Here is a 22,990-nt window from a genome sequence, read left to right as displayed (position 1 = left end):
TCTATCACGCTAAAACTATGCTTGGAGGATGATAGAGTACAAGGGCATATGCTCCTGAAATGCCTGAATGCAAAATACAATAAGAGCAGGTAAAAAATGAGAGTCTTCATGTTGATGGCAATGATTGATTCACTTATGACCTGCAGGAAATAAAGTATCAGTTGGCACAAGAGGTTACTCTATTTAATTAATTCATGGCAAATCTGACCATGCTCTTAATTCCATGACCCTGTCAGCTCCTTCTAATCTTTGACTTCTCCTGTCGCTGGCAATAATTTGCCAAGTATCCCGTCAGTCTCAGTGAGCAGAGGACTTTCCCCCAAAGAGCAGGCTGAAAAATGGGTCTGGCTCAGTCAAGGGTGTAGACAATGGAACATACTTGTAATCACCAAGCCATCAGGATTATAGAAGTGGTTGAATGATCCAATGCTCTGTAAAGGGAACGGATGGTGCCTGTTGTCTGATAGCTGCATAAGAGCATTACCAGAGGACTGTGGACTTGTGGAGGAATATACAGCAATGGGACTGGAGGGGAAGAATAAATTAATTTCTAGAAAATAAGAGGAAATTATATAAATGAAGGATCATCGAAGGCATCAGGAGTGGCAACACCAGAAAACAACTGTTGCAAGGAAGAAGTAATCCCCCACGTATTAAACATGGAGTCGGGAAAACACCTCACCATGACCCTAGCCAGTTCACAAGTGTACTGGTGAATTCTCAGATTAATAATTGAAAGTAAATCTAATGGTTGACGTTAACTATTCAGCATATGCAAAGGTGAATGGAGGGTGTAGGAGTACATTTAAGCGTGAAATTAGAAAGGCACAAAGAAGACAATAAATAGCATTGGGGTAGAGATTACAACAGGACCTTGAACAACTGGACCAATGAGCTGAGGAATGGCAGATGGGGGTTAACACAGATAAATGCCAGATGTTGCCTTTTTATAAGACAAACCAGGGTAGGACTTACACAGCAAATGTTTGGGCCCTGGGGAGATTTTAGAACAGAGAGACCAAGGGTTGCAGGCACACAGTCCCTTGAAAGCGGCAACAAATGTAGACAGGATGATGAATAAAGTGTTTGACACATTTGCCTTCTTGAATCAGGGTACTGAGTACAAGAGTTAGGGCATCATGATGCAGCTGTACAAGTCGTCGGTAATACCACAGCTGCAGTAATGTGGACTGTGTGCTCATTGGGAAAGAATACAAAAAGGATTTACAGGATGTTACTGGGTTTGGAGAGTTTGAGTTAAAAGGAGAGGCGGAATAGGACTTTGGAGTGTAGGAGGCTGAGGTGACCCTATGGAGGTTTATAACATAGGGTTATAAACGGTGATGCAGCGGTAGAGTTGTTGCCTTACAGCGAATGCAGCGCCGGAGACTCAGGTTCGATCCTGACTACGGGCGTCGTCTGTACAGAGTTTGTACGTTCTCCCCGTGACCTGCGTGGGTTTTCTCCGAGATCTTTGCTTTCCTCCCACACTCCAAAGGCGTACAGGTATGTAGGTTAATTGGCTGGGCAAATGTAAAAATTGTCCCTAGTGTGTGTAGGATAGTGTTAATGTGCGGGGATCGCTGGGCAGCACGGACCCGGTGGGCCGAAGGGCCTGTTTCCGCGCTGTATCTCTAAATCTAAAAAATCTAAAAAAATCATAAGGGGCATTGATGAAATGAAGAGCCACAGTCTTTTCCCAGGGAAAGAGAGTCTAAAACGAAAAGGTTTACGTTTTGGGTGGGAGGGGGGGGAAAACTTAAAAGTAACCTGAGGGGTAATATTTTCCACACAGAGGTGGTGCGTATATGGAACGAGCTGTCGGAGGAAGTAAATGCGAGAGGTACAATTATAACATTAAAAGACACTTCTTTTTTTTTATTTTTTTTTATCAAAAAATACTTTATTCAAGTAATAAATATCATTTACAAAACATCTTTTTTAAACAAACCCATCCGACATTTCCGGAGGTTACATATTCAATACAGGCATTTACTTAGACATTTACATACATTTACATACATATCCCTTATTTGGAGGGGCGTCTCTCTCCACCACACCCTGCCCCCCATGTCCAGCAGCGGAAGGACCCTAGACTGTGGTCCTCCCCCACAGGGCCTTGGCGTTGGCTGCACCGAGCTTCAGAGCGGGTACAAGTAGAGGAGATGTTCAGCAGGATATGGGCCAGGCGCAGGCAAGTGGGCCTAGCTTGGTTAAACAACTTTGTCGGCAAGGACGAGTTGGGATGAAAGGCCTGTTTCCATGCTGTACTGCTCTATGGTTACACAACATTATAACACTAAGCTTAACGTCACTGTGTGGTACAGGAAGTGAAGAGAAGGAATAAACATGATGGCAGAGTTTGTGAATGTCATTAGGAAGTAGCTGATGTCGTAGTATGAGACCACCATGAGGATGTTATGTATCCTGATGCATCATTGATTGTACCACACTGGTTTCATTTATGGTACATTAGGATGATAAAGTATTATCTAGACCATTTAAGGCCTCACCATCATCAAATTAGTCATTTGAGAATTTGTTGGAACAAGAAATGTTCCCACCCGATACTTAAACTGACATAATGAAGGAGAGACAGCTTAAAAAGTGATCCATTCAACATGAGTGAAAAAAAAATCATGTGAGAAAAGTCACTGGTTTGTTATAGTGTTATGCTTTTTTATCACCTTCCATCCACATTAAGAAGGAAAGGCTACGATAATTCTTTAAGAGATAAGGCTTTTGCTGAGATGTGATTATGTTGGAATCAATACCCTCCCTCTAATGTTTGAATTACAACAGGAAGTAAAATAGCTTTTCACACACAGCAGCATAAGTTGATGAAAAATAATCGACTGTGAATACTGTTTACTTGATGTTTGCATCCGCGGAATGGAGGGAAAACATGGCCATCAACTGTGTAAGAATCTTCCTTGCCAAATTTAATACCCCACCTAATAACCACAATCATCCCAGCCAATTCAGTTGGGAAATGGAATACCTGTTTGTATTTCACCTCAGCACTCTTTGGGCCAAAATGTTGAGGGGTCCGGGTGTGACTTAGAGATTCAATTCAATTCGCTGAAACAATGTTTGCCAATGCTGATGTGTGAAAAACAATTTTCCTCTCTGTTTATCAAATTTTCTGATATTATTTATTAAATTCTAATGAAATTCAGGAGGCATTATGAAGGATGATTTAGCCTTTGAACATCCAATAAGTGCAATACCTTGTTTGCAAAGCTAAATCCCTTCCAAAAAAAGACACAAAGCACTGGAATAACTCAACGGGCCAGGCAGCATAACTGGAGAACATAGTTTGGTGGCATTTCGGGTTGGGACCTTTCTTCAAGCTGGCTGAGGGACCTTCTTCACTTCTTGAGATGCTGCCTGACCTGCTGAATTACTCCAGCAATTTGTGTCTTTTTGTCAACCAGCATCTGCATTTCTCCTTGTTTCTACAAAATCTTTTCCAAATTAATTCCAATAAACAATGAGTTACTCAGACCAGAAACAGGAAACTCGGACAATATGTGAAACCTGACCACTCAAAGGGGCGAGAACTATTTCTACATGTTTATGCCATAATGAATAAATGAATAATTCAGTAATCCAATCAAATAGAAATAATGCTATCTATAAAAGCCTAAATTCTTACAATTAGCCTTTTTTTCCCTTGGTCTCATTACTTTCAAGATTTGGGGATTGGTTTGAGCTCCTTTTCTGATGTTCTGGAACTTATCTTTATGGTGTAGATCTCTGCACTGTTAATTCATGATTATCCCTCAGTGAGCTCAATCCTTGCCCACAATTTGTCCCCAATCTGAGATGAATTTATTCCTGTCAGGGAGTCAGACTATTTAATTATAATTTTAAAAAGGTTGCACAAGAAAATAATAGAAATGGAGCCACTGCATTTCATCTTCTACTTCTTATTCACTATTCCTTTCCCCTAATGAACTCAGATTGTGTGCTCATTGCAATTTTGTACAAAACCCCTTTTCTTCTGTTGCCACCAACATGAATCTAAAGAAAATTTAGCATGTGATTTATATTTTGAAGGCATTTGAAATGGGAGTGACTGTTGATAGTTGTTTATTTAAACAGTGTAAACCCTCTACCTGACTTACATCAATGAATTTCATTTAGTCTGTAGATCTGCATTACATTAAACTTTAACAAATATTAATTTTCCTTGAATGTTGCTATTAAACGCCATTGGAAGGTATTTCACTTCCTGTCTGGGAAATGCTTCAAATTTTATTTATTTAATGGAGTTTATTGACTATGCACATGTAGTCAAAGTTTCCTATTTCAGTTATAATGATTCTCTTGTTGACTGGGATTCAGCTAAAGGTCAATAACATTTTTTCCTCTTCATTGGGGTAACATTCCATGTACTACTGAAATTCAGACATGGTTTGACACCATAATTTCTAACTGAATATATATTTCGCATATTTTCATTATCTGGTGTAAACCCTTCACAGTCTACAACAAAAAATAGAGTGAAGTCACGAGGAACTGCAGATGCTGGTTTACAAAAAAAGACACAAAGTGCTGCAGACAGCACATCAGACAGCATCTCTGGAGAATATGAATAGGTGATGTTTTTGACCCTTCTTCAGACTGATTGGGGGGGGGGTGGAGGGGGGAGTGAGGGGAAGAAAGCTGGAAGGGAAATGGGGACAGGACATAGCCTGTCAAGTGGCAGATGGTTGGACAAAGATCAGTGATGAAAAGCCAAAAAGTGTGGGATAAGGAAAGAAGATGTGTGAATTGTGAAGCCGGAGGAAGGAATACTGGTGGATGGTGACTGAAAGCTGGAAGATCTCAGCGGGTCAAGCAACACCTGTGGTGACATTGTGGATCAAGACTGCAGAATAACAGAGGAAACCAGAAACACTGTGAAGCAGTGTGAAGAGAGCAATAAAGAGGCTGGTAAGTGAGAGGATGTTGGGTGGATGGAACCAGGTTGGGGAGTGGGAGGTGGGACAGAGGCTAGTCGGTGATAGGTGGAGTCAGATGGGGTGGGAATAATGGGAAGATGGAACATATTGGGGGGTGGCATGGGGTTATGGGAGTTTTGAGGAAAGGAAGAAATAAACTAAGGTGTTTGAGAGGTCACAAATGGAAGTTGTAAGCTACCCAAGCGGAATATGAGATGTTGTTCTTCCGTTTTGCAGATGGCATTTCCCCAGCAATGAAGAACAGAAAGATGATCGTGAGAGTGGAAGAGAGTGGAAGAAGAGAGTGACATGCAACTGGAAGCTTGAAATTGCTGTTGTAGACAAACTGCAGGTGTTTCGTAAAACCGCCAGCTAATCTACTCTTGGTTTCACCAATATAGAGGAGGCACATCATGAACACTGAAGACAATAGGCTGGGTAGGAAGAGATGCAGGTCTACTTCCACCGAACCCGGAAGGGCTGTGTAGGTCCCTGGATGGTGTTGAGGGAAGAGATGAAGGGACAGTTGTTGCACCTCCTTGGTTACAGGGGAGATGTCGATAGGAAGGAACATGTGGAACAGGGAATCATGCAGAAAATGGAAAGGTGGGGAGGAGAGAAGATGTGGCTAGTGAAACATGGCACCATGTGGAAAGCCAGGGTATTTATGGATTTTTGCATGTACATGTACTTTGCAATCAGATTTGGTGTGTAATTAAGGTGACTACTAATATCTAATAATAATAATAATAATAGTTTTCTGGGCCAATTTTCACAGCCTAATGAAAAAACATTTGAGTTTAATCATCTTTCAGGAGAGTGAGCATCACTATCAAGATATTATTTACTGTTCATAGCTAGATTAATTTGAGGATAATTTCAGTTCTATTCTTGTTTTGTTCTAGCATTGAATGCGCAGTAGTTGTACAAAGCACTGCATGTGCCTGGTTTGCTTATAAAAGTAAACACTGCAGACATTCAAAAGATGAAATAAAAAGATAGGAGTACTGGAAATACTCAAGTCAGGCACCATGTCTGGAAAGGGAAATGGAGTTGATATTTCAGATCAAATGACTTTAATCAGAAAAAGTTAGAGAAGGGTCAGGTTTTAGGCATTAAAGAGACAGGAAAGAGGTGTAAGGGAAAAGGGAAGAGGGGGTGGATGACAGGGTGGAGACAGGAGAGATTAAGTCAATGTCATCATAAGGTCATATGTGATAGGAGCAGAATTAGGCCATTCAGCCCAGCAAGTCTACAAGCTAATGTCAGGTGAGATGGTGAAAGCAGATACAATGGAAAAGTCAAAGAGGTATTTTGAAAGACGCATGAACCAGCAAGGAATAGAGGGATGCAGACCATATGCAGGCTAATGGGATTAGTTAGATGAGCATTCTGGCTGGCAGAGCCATCGTGGGCTGAAGGGTCTGTCCGTGTGCTATACAATGTTGAATAATGATTATGCAATGCAAAAGAAAACAGCATGAAACGTGGACCAAGGATTTAATAACAATATTGTTTTCAAATACTGTATGGTTATTGGACTTGGTCAGGGATTGTTGAGTCAGAGATGCACCTACTGCAATCTATGGTCTAACCCCTGCACTTATTTTCACTGTCACTGGAAATATCTCAGAAACTGTTGGCAAAAAAAAAGAAATATAAGGCAGAGGGGAATTGTCATTTAAGAAGACTAAACTACAATGTTCAACAAAATTGAAACTCATTCTCAATTTGGATCCCCCAATGTACTTTAAGCAGTGAACAAAATATACCACATTGAAAGAAGTACAATGAAATTGCCAACAGGGAAATCTGGAAAGCACAATTTAACCAATGGACAGTAAGAAACTAAGTAAATTCAGGTATTGCACCTTCTAGTTGCCCAAGAAGACACTATGGAAAGAGGAGTAGTTAGGGGTGTTGGAGAAATGATCCAGGATGTCTAGTTTAGTTTAGTTTAGTTTAGAGATACAGCGTGAAAATAGGCCCTTCTGCCCACCGACTCCGCGCCGACCAACGATCAACTGACGACTAGTTCAATTTGACACACTAAGGACAATTTACAGAAGCCAATTAACCTACAAACCTGCACGCCTATGGGATGGGGGAGGAAATTCCAGAAGGTCAAAGGGATAACGTGAAAATTCCGTACGGACAGCACCCGTAATCAGGATTGAACCCGGGTCTCCAGAGGTGTAAAGCAGCAACTCTACCACGGAGCCACTGTGCCGCATAAAATATCCTGGCATGAATGGACAATTAGAATGTCAAGATAATAGGGTGGGATATGTTTGGTAATGGAACCAAACTGGAATTGGTAGAATTTACATATAATTCACCCATTCAGTTGCAGGATGTGGGCCGCAGGGTGTGGCCAGCATTTATTGCCCACCTCCGAATGCCCTTCAGAGGGTGATGTTGAGACTACATTTTGATCTACAGCAATCTTTCTGGTGACGCTACTCTCACAGCGTTTCAAGATTTTGATCCAATAATGACAAAGGGCCACATATCTTTTCCATGCTTGGATGGTGAGTGCTTTGCTGCACCAGCTGTCCTAGTTCTTGTGCTGATTGAGATTGTTGCTCTGAGAGATGCTGTGATAGTAATCTGGGTGAATAATTTAATTGTATTTTGTGGTATGGAGCGCACTGCAGCCAATCTGCAGCAGTGTTGGAGAGAGTACATATTTAAGTTGGTACTGGGTTTGTTAGTCAAGTGGGCTGCTTCGTCCTGGCTGGTGTTAAACGTCTTGAATGTTTTTGGAGCTGCAAACATTCAAGCAATTGGAACCTATCCCATGAAACTCGTGACTTGTGCCATGTACGTTTCTGAAAATGGGTTTAGGCTTGGAAATGTTCCACTCAGGATACCCTGCCTCCAAACTATTCTTGTACCACTGAATTTATGTGGCTGGTCCATTTAGGCTTCTGGTCCAAGGCGATGCAAATGGTATTGCCATTATATGTTAAAGGTTGAAGTTTAGACTCACTCTTGTTAGTGATGGTCATTACCTGATACATGAATCTTACTTGCCATTTACCAGCCCACATAAAGGTATTGCTGCCAAGAGTATAGACTGTAGAAGATTTCCAATTGGAATTGAACACCGGCAGATGCTAATACCTGGAATTTAGCCAACATGTGTGGTTCAGCCAGTTGGAGAAGAAAGGTGGTGGGTAGGGATTAGTTTGGCTTGCATGAAGATAAAAGGTGGAGGTCCCTCATGCTTTCCACGTGAATTATGGAATTGTGCTGGTAATGGGTCTCTGCTTCTGCACACTTAAATCCTTCTCGTTTCTCATCCTAAACGTGTGGGGAACAGTGAAAACACAGACTTGGGGGATCTGTTTTATCGGGAGAGATTTTTAGTTTTTTTAGTTTTAGTTTTAGAGATACTCTGCCATCATGTTTGTTCCTTCTCTTCACTTCCTGCACCACACAGTGGCACTAAGCTTAGTGTTGTAATGTCATGTAGTCATAGAGCAGTACAGCATGGAAACAGGCCCTTCATCTCAACCCGTCCTTGCCGACAAATTTGTTTAACTAAGCTAGGCCCACTTGCCTGCGCCTGGCCCATACCCTGCTGAACATTTCCTCTCCGTGTGATTCCCTAAGTGTCTTTAAAAAATATATATTTTTAAGTGTCTTTTAATGTTATAATTGCACCTCTCTCATTTACTTCCTCCGGCAGCTCGTTCCATATATGCACCTCTGTGAGAAAAACGTTACCCCTCAGGTTCCTTTTAAGTTTTCCCCCCTCTCACCCAAAACCTAAACCTTCATGTTTTAGGCTCTCCTTCCCTGGGAAAAGAATGTGGCTCTTCATTGCATCAATGCCCCTTATGATTTTATAAACCTCCATAGGGTCACCTCAGCCTCCTACACTCCAAAGTCCTAGCCTATTCAGCCTTTCCTTTTAACTCAAACTCTCCAAACCCAGTAACATCCTGTAAATCATTTTTGTATCCTTTCCCAATGAGCACACAGTCCACATTACTGCAGCTGTGGTATTACCGATGACTTGTACAGCTGCATCATGATGTCCTAACTCTTGTACTCAGTACCCTGATTCAAGAAGGCAACTGTGTCAAACACTTTATTCATCACCCTGTCTATATTTGTTATCAGCTTCAAGGGACTGTGTGCCTGCAACCCTTGGTCTCTCTGTTCTAAAATCTCCCCAGGGCCCAAACATTTGCTGTGTAAGTCCTACCCTGGTTTGTCTTATAAAAAGGCAACATCTGGCATTTATCTGTGTTAACCCCCATCTGCCATTCCTCAGCTCATTGGTCCATTGTTCAAGGTCATGTTGTAATCTCTACCCCAATGCTATTTATTGTCTTTGTGCCCTTCTAATTTCACGCTTAAGTGTACTCCTACACCCTCCATTCACCTTTGCATGTGCTGAATAGTTAACATGAACCACTAGATTTACTTTCAATTATTAATCTGAGAATTCACCAGTACACTTGTGAACTGGCTAGGGTCATGGTGAGGTGTTTTCCCGACTCCATGTACATTCAGGGCCGTTTTTACAGCATTATGGGCCCCTGGGCAAAGCAGTGTACTGGGGCCCCTACCGTTACTCTCCCCCACCCCCCTTTCCCTACCAGCCCCCCCCTGTCGTGCCGGCGAAAAGCACTTACCGAAAAGCACTTAGCGATGGACTTAGGGTGCTACATTGTTGCGAAAAGCACTTACAGATCGCTGTGAGAAGCACTTAGGGATGGAAAAGCAAAGCACTTAGGGAGCTAATTGTTGCGAAACAGATCGCTGTGAGAAACACTGGGACTGAAAATGTTGCGAAAAAAGCACTTATTGAACCTACATTTTTAAAGTAGTATTTATTTATTGCAAGTCACTTAACATACACAGATCAGCATGGGGCCCCTATGCTCTTGGGGCCCCCGGCAAGTGCCCATCAGGCCCATGCGTTAAGACGGCTCTGTGTACATTCCTCCACAAGTCCACAGTCCTCTGGTAATGCTCTTATGCAGCTATCAGACAACAGGCACCATCCGTTCCCTTTACAGAGTATTGGATCATTCAACCACTTCTATAATCCTGATGGCTTGGTGATTACAAGTATGTTCCATTGTCTACACCCTTGACTCTGAGCCAGAACCATTATTCAGCCTGCTCTTTGGGGAAAAGTCCTCTGCTCACTGAGACTGATGGGATACTTGGCAAATTATTGCCAGCTACAGGGGAAGTCAAAGATTAGAAGGAGCTGACAGGGTCATGGAATTAAGAGCATGGTCAGATTTGCCATGAATTAATTAAATAGAGTAAACTCTTGCGCCAACTAATACTTTATTTCCTGCAGGTCATAAGTGAATCAATCATTGCCATCAACATGAAGACTCTCATTTTTTACCTGTTCTTATTGTATTTTGCATTCAGACATTTTGAGGGCATATGCCCTTGAACTCGATCATCCTCTAAGCATAGTTTTAGCGTGGTAGATAATTTGATAACTCAATACAGTAGGTGAATTTTAGACACAAAAGATTGGAGTAACTCAGCGGGTCAAACAGCATCTCTGGAAAAAAGCCCACCGTCCATACCGACCAGCAACCACCAATACACTAGTTCTATACTACACACTAGGGACAATTTTTTTTTACAGAAGCCAATTAACCTTCAAACCCGCATGTCTTTGAAATGTGGGAGGAAACCGGAACACCCGGAGAAAACTCACACGGTCACAGGGAGAACGTGCAAACTCCGTATAGACAGCACCCTTAGTCAAGATCGAACCCGGCTCTCTGGTGCTGTGAGGCAGCAACTCTACCGCAGCATAGGAGATAGATCTTACCTCGAGTCTGCGTCGACCAGCAATCCCCATACACTAGCACTATCCTGCACACTAGGGACAATTTACAATCTTTACCAAGCCAATTAACCTACAAACCTGTACGTCTTTGGAGTATGGGACGAAACCTGAGAAAACCCAATCAGGTCATGGGGAGAAAGCACAGACTCATACAGACAAACACCCGTAGTCAGGATCGAACCTGGGTCTCCGGCGCTGTAAGACAGCAATTCTACCGCTATGCACCTATCATTTGCCTGGATTAGTCCTGCTCCCTCTTCTCTTCCAACTTTTTCCCCCAAATACAATCAGTCTGAAGAAGGGTCCCATCCCAAACCATCGCCTATCACCATCCACGTTCTCTAGAGATGCTGCCTGAGCCCCCTGAGCTATTCCAGCACTTTGTGTTTTTTGCTGAAGATTTCAGCATCTGCAGTTCCTTTTGTCTTCAGATTATGACGTGTTGATTAACATCTTGGGAGAAAATTTTCCACCATTATCTATGGATGGAGAAAAACCTCTATTACGTTTGTATCTGAAATGCCTTATTGCACAAGAGCTACATTTGTTTCAAAACATTTCCCAACTTACTTCTCCCATATACAAATGCTGAGGCAGTAAAATGTGGTTTCATTACCCCTTTCAACACCATCTGTTTGTCCCTGTGCTTGTTCCCCTTTCAAGATAATTGTTTTCAGCACCTTGCTTTTGCTTGAGAAGAAAATGGATGGGTAGTTTATTTCATGAAGCTGGGAAGAGTGTAAAGACGATTTATAAGGATATTTAGGAAGGAACTGCAGATGCTGGTCTACGTCCTTATAAATAGACACAAAATGCTGGAGTAACTCAGCGGGACAGGCAGCATCTCTGGAGAGAAGGAATGGGTGACGTTTCGAGACCCTTTTTCAGACTGAGAGTCGGGAGAGGGAGTCTAAAGATATGGAAGAGTAAGATGGGAAAAGGACAGATTAAAGCAGACGATGATAAGGAAATGTAGACTGGCTCATTGTTCGCTGAGGGGAAGGTGACAAGGAAGCATACAATCAGTAAAATTAATTAAAAGGACAGGGAAACTAGTCCTTGAGCACATCCTTGAAACTTTCCCTCCGTCTGTCTAGTAATCCATTCAGAGTTCGGAATAGTAATCCATTCAGTTCGGAATAGAGTGTCCTTTTCTGGAGCCTGGTGTCCATCCAGTGAACTAGCCTGCCCAATAAAACCGGTGTGTAGGAAGGAACTGTCGACGCTAGCTTAAACCGAAGATTGACACAAAAAGCTGGAGTAACTCAGCGGGACAGGGGGCATCTCTTCCTGATGCTGCCTGACCCGCTGAGTTACTCCAGGGTGTTTTTTGTGTGTCTGTCTACGCCCAATAAAACCATCCTGGGTCTCGGTGGTCAGTGGGGAAAGACTCCTGACATTGCTTTCCACTAATTACAATGTTGACAACAAAACTCAGGGCTGATCTCTGGAATATGTGTTGGGTGGTTTGGGCGAGGAGATATTGTTGATTTTCGCCCGGTTTGTTGCGAGTTTACCACTTAAAGAAGGCATGGCTGGTTTCTCCGTCAATCAAAGGAGCTGGGCGGCGACAGTGAAGTGCAGCTAGCTTTATAACACATGCCACCAAATCATCAGCACCGTGTGTTGCATGAGGCGCTCAAAGAAGAATACACCGGTAGGGTCACTTCTGACAGTTATTTTTAGAGGGGTTCCCTGAACAAGAGGATAATACAAAGGTAAATGACAAGAATATCACATCATTACAGTAAAACGTTCTGCTTGTCAAGTAACCCGAGAGAACGGAGATTTGGTCTGATACTATAATTTGTGTGTGTTTTTTTTAAACTTTCAGAAAATCTTTTGAAAGATGCCGGCTGGTACAAGTCTTCTGTGGATTTGTGCGATGATTCCCCACGTGTTCACTCTGGAATTCAAACACCACAGTGCGAAAGATTTGGAATCGTTTTTACAGCGAGTCCGCACATCCTATCCGTCAATTACACACTTGTACAGCGTTGGCAAATCTGTCGAAGGTTGGTATGTGAGTGAGTGAGTGAGTGAGTGAGTGCCTTATTAGAAAGAATGCGTTGAAAGTGTCGGTGCCTGGGCTTCAGTTTTAACAGAAGGAGTAATGTTATGTTGAGCAATGGCAGTAAAACTTTGCTTACTAATGCTGTGTGATAAATATCTGCTAGTTCTCGTATCAACTGTTTACAGAGACAAGATTGTCTCACGTTCATTCAGAGGCTGTAACTTGGTGCCTAACTCTCTGATTTCCGCATACGTTCAACTGAATCCAGAGCGCAGAATGTATTTATTTTTGATTAGTAAAATGGCTGTAAATTAATCTGTTTGTGTTGTGACATAAAATCAAGAGCTTACATTCTGTGGGATCATTGTATTCCGTGATCCGAGCATTAAAAAAAGTTATGTTCGGAGGATGCTCTCGGTAGATTTACCCCCCCCCCCAATCATCACCATCGTCAAATTGCCCCATTATCAATATCAGAAATGATCCAGAAAATTATCAAGGCTAGCCACATAAATGCGAGAGCTACAAGAACAGGTGGATGGCTGCGTACCCTGCTGTGAGTTATTAACCAGCAGATTTCTCCAACCCCCATTCCACCATCTCCAGGGGTTGTCAAACAGTGGTGTGATTACCTTAAATTTGTTTAGATAAGTGTAGCTATGATTATTATTAAAAATCAGGACATTGTCCCTTCCATTGACTCCATCTGCACTTCAAGCTGCCTCAGCAAGGCTGCCAGACAAGGACCTGTCTCACCCTGGCCACTCCCTCTTCTCTCCTCTCCTCTCCCATCAAGCAAGAGGTACAAAAGTTTTAAAACGCACACCTCCAGATTCAGGGACAGTTTTTACCCAGCTGTTATCAGGCCATTATCAGTTAGAGTGTGGTCCTGACCTACCATCTACCTCATTGGAGACCTTTGATCTATCTTTAATCAGACTTTATTCGACTTCAAAGTTATATCTTACACTGAATGTTGTACCCTTTATCCAAGCATGGTGGAAGGCTTGATTGTATTCGTGAAATGGTCTTTTCTCTGACTGGATAGCATGCATAAAAAAACTTTCCACTGTACATTGATACACATGACAATAAAATTAAACTAAGCTAAATCATCCAGAAACATATAGCCCCCTGTTAGCACATCATTCACCACCACACCCACCAGCATACATCAACGTAAACTGTTTTACAAGATACACTCAGCAACTTACCAGTGTTTGTTATTCATCAGCACATCCCATTGTGGCACAGCGGTAGAGTTGCTGCCTTATAGCGCCAATGACCCGTGTTCAATCCTGACTACGGGTGCTTGTACGTTCTCCCAGTGACTTGCGTGGGTTTTCCCAGATCTTCGGTTCCCTCCCGTGCTCCAAAGATGTACAGGTTAGTAGGTTAATTGGCTTGGTAGAAATGTAAATTGTCCCTCGTGTGTGAAGGATAGTGTGGGGATCACCGGTCGGTGTGGACTCAGTGGGCTGAAGGGCCTGTTTCCATGCTTTATCTCGAAAGACTAAAGTAAAGTCTAAATCTCCACAATTTCTACCATTTGGAAAGGACAAGAGTGGAAGGTTAACCCTTCAAATCACACACATGCACAATAAATAACTAAGTTTTCATGATCAATTCCCTGGAAGTCCTGAATTACCAGCAGTACAGGAATTCCTTCACCACAAGGACAAGAGGCTCGCCATAACGTTATTGGAGGCCAAATAAATGTTGACCTTCCTGGCAACCCTTTGTCCGATGCATCAATTTAACAATGACTGCCATGCAAGTACTGAAGTGTTAGAGGTACTTCCTTTCAGATAAGTTTTAAACAGAGCTGCACCCCCTCTTGTCTGTCACTGCTTGAAAGGAAAGCAGGCAGTTGCTCTGCCCTCAGAATATGTACTGTATCTCTCAGGCAGCATTACCGGAACAGATTATCTCTGGAGTCCCATCAATTGGCACATTACAAGTGATTAACATAGTTTTTGTGATTGTATATTACTGTGCATATGCAACAGCAGCACTTGCCTCAGAAGGTTTATGCTTGCTGCTGTTTTGCTAAAGTTCCAAACCACCAGAGTTGCTGTCAGCTAAGCAGGTGGCGAAGATTTACACAAAATTGCTTATTTTCTCTTACCGAAGCAAACGCAGTAAGATCCTCAGTAATTCCAGGAAGCTTTCAGGCACAGTAGAATATTGGACTCTTGCAGCCATCACATGCTGAAGAAATTCCAGTCTTGTATTGTTGACGATGCTCAATGCCACTAGGAGAAACAAGGAACTACAGATGCTGGTTTTACAAAGGAAGGCACAAAGTGCTGGAGTAACTCAGCGAGTCAGGCAGCATCTCAGGAGAACATAGACAGGCAACGTTTCGGTTTGGGACCTTTCGCCTCCCCCTTCCCTATGCCCCACCTGAACTTGCACTTATTTCTCCCCTTCCCCCCTCCCTTTCCACCTACATTCCTTCCCCTAGCGTCACAATTCCCAATTAGAGGGAACCGGCATGTGGGGGGGCTGCTGAGAGAACAAAGAGAGACTCGGTGGAAGTGGGGGGGGGGGGGGGGGGGGGGGCGGGAGGGCCCGGAACGGAGAGGGACCATTGGACTGCAGTGAATATTTTTGTAACTTTATCGGTGCCCTATGCAAGGCGACACTTTGCATACTTGTGTTTTGTACCCAAAGACTTTCATTGTAACTAGGTGCATGTGACAATAAAGTATCATTCATTCAATCCTTTGTCTCACACCTTCTGTCTTTTCATCTCTGACCTTTGTCCAACCATCTGCCTATCAAATACCTTCCTCACCTTTGTCAGCCTATTACCCACCATGCTCTGTCCTGCCGTCCTCTCTGTCCTCTCTTCCAGCTTTCCTCCCCCCCCCCACCTATAATTAGTCTGTAGAAGGGTTCTGACCTGAAACGTCACCTATCCATGTTCTCCTGAGATGCTGCGTGACCCGCTGAGCTACTCCAGCATTCTGTATCTTCTTTCAATATCACTGGTGTTGTTCTGAGGTGCCAGACAGATAATGAGGGTGAACTCTGTAGTAGGTTTGAACACAATTTTTGCAACTTCGAGATAAGAGCAGCACACACTTGTTTTGCAAATAGTGCAGCCACACCAATAGCGATCCAGATAAATTTGGGGTCTGTAGAGTTTATACAATCTCTCCTGAACAATGTGGGTATCCCTCGGGTGCACTGCTTTTTTTCCCACCACCCAAAGACCTGTGGATGTTAGGAAATTATTTATTCACAAAATGCTGGAGTAACTCAGCAGGTCAGGCAGCATCTCGGGAGAGAAGGAATGGGTGACGTTTCGGGTCGAGACCCTTCTTCAGACTGATGTGAGGGGGGCGGGACAAAGGAAGGATATAGGTGGAGACAGGAAGACAGTGGGAGATCTGGGAAGGAGGAGGGGAAGAAAGGGACAAAGAAACTATCTAAAGTTGGAGAAGTCGATGTTCATACCACTGGGCTGCAAACTGCCCAGGCGAAATATGAGGTGCTGTTCCTCCAATTTCCGGTGGGCCTCACTATGGCACTGGAGGAGGCCCATGACAGAAAGGTCAGACTGGGAATGGGAGGGGGAGTTGAAGTGCTCGGCCACCGGGAGATCAGTTTGGTCAATGCGGACCGAGCGTAGGTGTTCAGCGAAGCGATCACCGAGCCTGCGCTTGGTTTCGCCGATGTAAATAAGTTGACATCTAGAGCAGCGGATGCAATAGATGAGGTTGGAGGAGGTGCAGGTGGACCTTTGTCTCACCTGGAAAGACTGTTTGGGTCCTTGGATGGAGTTGAGGGGGGAGGTAAAGGGACAGGTGTTGCATCTCGTGCGGTTGCAGGGGAAAGTGCCCGGGGTTGGGGTGGTTTGGGTAGGAAGGGACGAGTGGACCAGGGAGTTACGGAGGGAACGGTCTCTGCGAAACACAGAGAGGGGAGGGGATGGGAAGATATGGCCAGTGGTGGGGTCCCGTTGTAGGTGACGGAAATGTTGGCGGATGATTTGTTGGATCCGCTGGCTGGTGGGGTGGAAGGTGAGAATGAGGGGGATTCTGTCCTTGTTGCGAGTGGGGGGAGGGGGAGCAAGAGCGGAGCTGCGGGATGTAGAAGAGACCCTAGTGAGAGCCTCATCTATAATGGAGGAGGGGAAGCCCCGTTTCCTGAAGAACGAGGACATCTCTGAAGCCCTAGTGTGAAACACCTCACCCCGGGCGCAGATGCGGCGTAGACGGAGGAATTGGGGGTAGGGGATAGACTTTTTGCAGGAGACAGGGTGGGAAGAAGTGTAGTCCAGATAGCTGTGCGAGTCAGTGGCTTTATAGTAAATGTCCGTCACTAGTCTGTCTCCTGTGATGGAGATGGTGAGGTCCAGAACCGGGAGGGAGATGTCGGAGATAGTCCAGGTATATTTAAGGGCAGGATGGAAATTGGAGGTGAAGTGTATGAAGTCAGTGAGTTTTGCATGGGTACAAGAGGTAGCACCAATGCAGTCATCGATGTAGCGGAGGTAGAGTTCGGGGATGGGGCCGGTGTACGCCCGGAACAGGGATTGTTCGACGTACCCGACAAAGAGGCAGGCGTAGCTAGGGCCCATGCGAGTGCCCATAGCTACGCCTCTGGTTTGGAGGAAGTGGGAGGAGTCAAAGGAGAAGTTGTTAAGGGTAAGAACCAGTTCTGCTAGGCGGAGGAGAGTGTTGGTAGATGGGGATTGGCTGGGTCTACGGTCGAAGAGGAAACGGAGGGCTTCGAGACCATCCTTGTGGGGGATGGAAGTGTAGAGTGACTGGACATCCATGGTAAAGATGAGGGAGTGGGGGCCTGGGAACCGGAAGTTATTGAGGAGATGGAGAGCGTGTGAGGTGTCTTGGACGTAGGTGGGGAGGGATTTAACCAGGGGGATAGGATGGAGTCGAGGTAGGTGGAAATAAATTCGGTGGGACATGAGCAGGCAGAGACAATGGGTCTGCCGGGACGGTTCTGTTTATGGATTTGGGGTAGGAGGTAGAATCGGGCCGTGCGGGGCTGGGGAACTATGAGTTTGGAGGCATTGGAGGGTAGATCGCCGGAGATGGTGAGGTCCGTGATGGTGCTGATGATAAAGGTCTGGTGTTTGTCGGTGGGGTCATGGTCCAGGGATAGGTAGGAAGAGGTGTCTGAGAGTTGTCGTCTGGCCTCGGTCCGGTAGAGGTCAGCGCGCTAGACTACCACAGCATCTCCCTTGTCAGCAGGTTTGATGATTAAGTCCGGGTTGTTGCGGAGTGAGTGGAGGGCTGTACGTTCAGGAGGGGAAAGGTTAGAGTTAGTCAGGGGAGTGGAGAATTTGAGGTGGTTAATGTCACGGTTAGAGTTAGTCAGGGGAGTGGAGGTTAGAGTTAGTCAGGGGAGTGGAGGTTAGAGTTAGTCAGGGGAGTGGAGAATTAGCTATCTTTGTGTAAGTGTCAGATCACAGAAACGAAAAGCATTGATGGGCACATGTGCGTGAAGGAATGGGACTGATGGATTGCTGTTGAGCCAAAATTGACTCAATGGGCAAAATGGTCTCCTTCCTTATCTTATAATAACTATGGCTAGCGTTCTTGCAATCTCTATGGCAGCTGATATAAATGATTAACTTAGCAGAAACTGAAGGAAATCGGAACTTATCTGTATCATACTTAATATCTGAAGTTGGCGACCATTAATTTATCTTTTTTTTAGATTTTGCTTTTGTATTGTATGCAATTTATCTTTCATATCAATCACAATCAATCACAATAAAACTTTATTAGCAAGTATGTTTTGCAACATACGAGAAACTTCATTTGCCATACAGTCATAACAATAAAAAGCAACAGGACACACAAAATACATTTTAACATGAACATCCACCACAGTGACTCCTCCACATTTTGTGCTGTAACAGACCTGCACAACTTTTAACTCGACTCATTGTAACTTTATCCCCAATGTAACTAACTGGGCGGCTCGAGTTGCTACCTTACAGGCCACTTATGTTCACTTAAGGCTTTTGATAAGGTTCCCCACAAGCGTCTCCTGTACAAGCTCAACCGTGTAGGAATAGACGGCAGCCTCCTAAAATGGATTGAGACCTTTTTGACAAGGAGACACCAGCGACTTCTCTTGGAGGGAGAGACGTCAATTGAAACTCCTGTGACATCAGGTGTGCCACAGGGGACTGCCATGGGTCCATAGCTCTTCCTACTATATATCAATGACATTCCAAATGCAGTTTTGTCCAGAGTTCGACTCTTCGCAGATGATGCCATAATTTATAGAAAGATTAAAACACCAGAAGACATCTTGTCCTTACAAAAGGATCTGGATGCTCTCTGTGAGTGGGGGAAAACCTGGCAGATGTCATTCAATACAACCAAATGTCACACCATGCATGTCTCACACAAGACTGAACCACTTTTATTGGAATACAACATGGGCAGCCATACATTACTTGCTGTCAACCATCACCCATATATCTAGGAGTCGAATTAAGCAAAGATTTAAGTTGGGCAACGCATATTGGTCAAGTGTCTAACAAAGCAAATAGAACGCTCGGTCTTCTTAAAATAATTTTTCATGCATGCAGTATATCCGTCAAAGAGAACGCCTACAAGTCCCTGATCAGGCCCAAATTGGAGTATTGTGGAGCTGTCTGGGATCCTTTCAACAACAACAACAAGATCACCCTGGAGAAAGTACAACACCGAACAACTCGCTTTGTATGTAATGACTACAAGCGCAAATCAAGTGTGAATAATATGCTGACTTCTCTCGGATGGGATACCCTAGAGCTCCGCAGAATCAGGCTAAGACTTATTGCAATTTACAAAGAGATTCACAAAATCACGCCATCAAATCTCCCATCATCCCAAAGCACAATTGCCATGAAACGAGGCAAAATACCAGTCCCTACATCAGCAGCTCGCTGAATTTCAATAAACTTTGCTACCGATATTCCCTTTACTCTAGGATGATAAGGGATGGAATATGCTGCCACCCAACACACGGGCCGCTCTCGATGTTCAGTCATTTAAAAAGGGGATTGAGCAACTAGATCTCCTCAACTTGGTCCAAAAGGCCCACTTCAAAATTTAATCACTACTCTACTTACTCCGACCTGCGCGAGATAACCACTTATGAGGTGTTTGTGCAGTAATTAACCAGAACCAGAACCACTCCTGACTCCGAGTGCTGTCTTTATGGAGTTTGTACGTTCTCCCTATGACCACGTGGGTTTTTACCAGGCGCTCCAGTTTCCTCCCACACTCCAAAGACATACAGGCTCGCAGGTTAATTGGCTTTGGTTAAATTGTCCCTCGTGTGTAGGGTAGTGCTAGTGTACGGGGATCGCTAGTCGGCGCAGACTTGGTGGGCCGAAGGGCCTGTTTCCATACTGTTTTTCTAAACTAAATGTAACTAAAGCTCTAATTCTAGCTCGAGGCACAACTCTCCTTGATCTTGGCCCCTGTCTGTACACATTGATTGGAATTACCTTGCCTGTAGTTTCTTCCCAGATTTACATCCAAACCTCAGATTTACATCCATTTATAACATCAAAGAATACTTGTGGCAAACTACTTCCTTCCTGATTATCCGTTTCATGCCCAGTAATTTGAAATCAGGCTACACCTTCTAAAGAGTCTAAATCATTAGTACAGTTTGTCCCCAATTTTCAGAGTACTGAGATTATCAGCATTTGGAGAAGTTGGTCATACACTGCAAACATTCTGCGGGCAATCAGACTGTGGACTAAACAGATATCTAAATGGTGTCCTTGGGTAAATCTTGTTTGTGAACTGGAAGACCCAGTTTCCTCATAACCTCTTCAACTCACAGCCTGTATTTTTTTCAAAGGTTGCTGTGAACAACTATCTGTGGTTTCTCATGGATTGGTGGGCAGAAATTCCTTTAAAGTTTATTCTATTATTGATGAATCATGAGTTAAATGCACATTTTCCTAAATGTTCTGCCCATAGCTCTGATGAAAGGCCATCGACCTGAAACATTTATTCTGTTTCTCCCTCCACATACACTGTCTTTTTGGTTATTATGCCAATATATCCACTACTCATATTATCTGGACTGACATATTGAGTGTGAAAATAGGCACGCTTATTTCTAATGCTGGCACGTTGTGTTGACAGTTGTGCATATGAATAGTAATAGGTGATAGACACAAAATGCTGGAGTCTGATGAAGGGTCTCGACCCGAAACGTCACCTATTCCTTTTCTCCAGAGATGCTGCTCGACCTGCTGAGTTAATTCAGCATATTGTTTCTATCTTCGGTGTAAACCAGCATCTGCAGATCCTTCTTACACAATAAGAAGGTGCATATAAGCCTGCCCTTTCAATTGATTATCCTTCCCTCAGATTTCAAAATCACTATTCTTATACACAGAAACATCAAAAATACGAGCCAGAGAAGGCAATTTACTCCTTTGATCCTGCTCCCCCAGTGTTCAATCATAACTGATCAGTCAAATTCAGTCGAGAGAGGTCCCAATCTGAACTGTCACCGAACCATGTTCTCCAGAGATGCTGGCTGACCCACTGAGTTACTCCAGCACTTTTTGTCTTTTCTTTGTCCAATTTCAGTTCTATTTATTTGTGCAACACACCCTTTCTGTGACCACAGAACTGTAAGGCTTCTTTCATGTCATATTGAAATTTATTATCACTCACTTTTAATACAGCTTCCATTTCTTGTGTTTGTTGATATACCAGAGCAAACCCAGGAAGCATATGCTGTGTAAAAGCAATGACGTCTGATATACTACATGTGAATGTAACCAGCTCCTTCTCATTAGGAAGATTAGCACCGCCTTTCTAAATGCTTAGTAGCCAAGCGTAGAATCACCTCGTCAGACCGTTTGCCTCAGAGCTACTTTCCTGTTGCAATCCTGGATCTCTTGATTTCCTCAATATGTCCAAACATCTACCTATCTTTGGCACAAATATACTCGAAGATTGAACTTCTGCAACCCTATTGAATAGAGCATAACAAAGATTCACTACCTCTGGTTGAAGATGTATCTTCCCACTTTTCTCCCATGTGGCCTGCTGCTTATTTTGTGATTGTAAGGTCTGGCTCCAATCACTCCGTATTCATCCCTTTAAACCCGTTAAGAACGTTATAACATACACTGGGCAGTTGACAGGTAAATATTTTCTTTCTCCATTTTCAGATTGTGCTTTACATATTTCAGCCTACAGTAATTAACACTTGCATCATTGGAGCAGAAGGGTAGCACGCCTCCCCTGAGTCGACCTATGTTTACCGTGGGAGGGGATTGAACTATTGCTGCTGTACAGAGATGGGAGCCAGGGGTCCTGTGACAATGCAAATGTCCTGCTGAAATCTGCAAAGCAGAATCTGAAAACGGACAATGAAAGTATTTATCTGACAACTATGTGGATCATTTGAACTGTGAGATTAAAATAGTTTTTAACATAATTGGCTGATACTACAATCTCTGATTACCCACATGGTTTCCAAGTGATGGTCTTAACTCCAAGCACTTTCAGCCATTCAGTGCCCAATCCACTGATGATTCCGTGACGTACATTTTATGATCAATGACCACATCCCTCCCTACCAACTATACTTTGTCCTGGTGGTTCACCTGCTAATGGCATCGGGTACTGACGAGGTTACCCCTGCCAGCTGCAATCATCACAGCTGAGGGATTGTCTTTTCAAGACCAACTCTGAAGACTATTATCAGCTATCTTTATTGCTGATTTTTGTTCTTCTCTCTCCTTTATATGAGCTTGCAGCTGATGTTTGGGTATCCATTTAGTCATAGGCTGCTAGTCAAGTCTCCAGATCACTTGGCCTTGACCAGGGAAGAATTCAACTTGAAATATGTTATTTTGTCTGTCTCTGAATTACACCATTCATCTACAACTAAATTAAAACTTCATGTTCTAAGATATACTGGGTGATTGTACAAGTCTTTCTGCACACAATCATTTTTATCCTGCCTATTTATATGAATCAAATTATTCATTTTAGTGAACCAGTTCCTTGTTCTGATCATGTTCTGGCGAGGGAGAAGATTGAGTTTACAATTTATAAATTCGGACTTGGCGGAACTCTATTTTTAAATTTAGATATTGGCTTGTAAAGCTCTTGGCAATCCGGCCATAACTGTTACGGGAGAGAAATAAATAGTTAAACTCTGGCTCATTGA

General features: G+C 43.5%; 1 protein-coding gene across 2 annotated transcripts in view; it reads left to right on the top strand.

The window, feature by feature from the left end:
- The first annotated feature begins 12,414 nt into the window (after nucleotides 1-12,414).
- Nucleotides 12,415-22,990, top strand: part of LOC144603684 (carboxypeptidase M-like) — a 44,466-nt gene continuing 33,890 nt past the window's right edge. For both annotated transcript variants that reach the window (XM_078417306.1, XM_078417307.1), the window contains exons 1-2: nucleotides 12,415-12,506; nucleotides 12,623-12,803. In XM_078417306.1, the coding sequence (XP_078273432.1) occupies nucleotides 12,638-12,803 (166 nt within the window). In that variant the 5' untranslated portion in view covers nucleotides 12,415-12,506; nucleotides 12,623-12,637. The remainder of the gene's footprint in view (nucleotides 12,507-12,622; nucleotides 12,804-22,990) is intronic.

This window comes from Rhinoraja longicauda, chromosome 20, assembly GCF_053455715.1.
Source record: "Rhinoraja longicauda isolate Sanriku21f chromosome 20, sRhiLon1.1, whole genome shotgun sequence".
In the NCBI taxonomy this organism is placed as follows: domain Eukaryota; kingdom Metazoa; phylum Chordata; class Chondrichthyes; order Rajiformes; family Arhynchobatidae; genus Rhinoraja; species Rhinoraja longicauda.
This window is presented reverse-complemented; position numbering and strand designations above follow the sequence as displayed.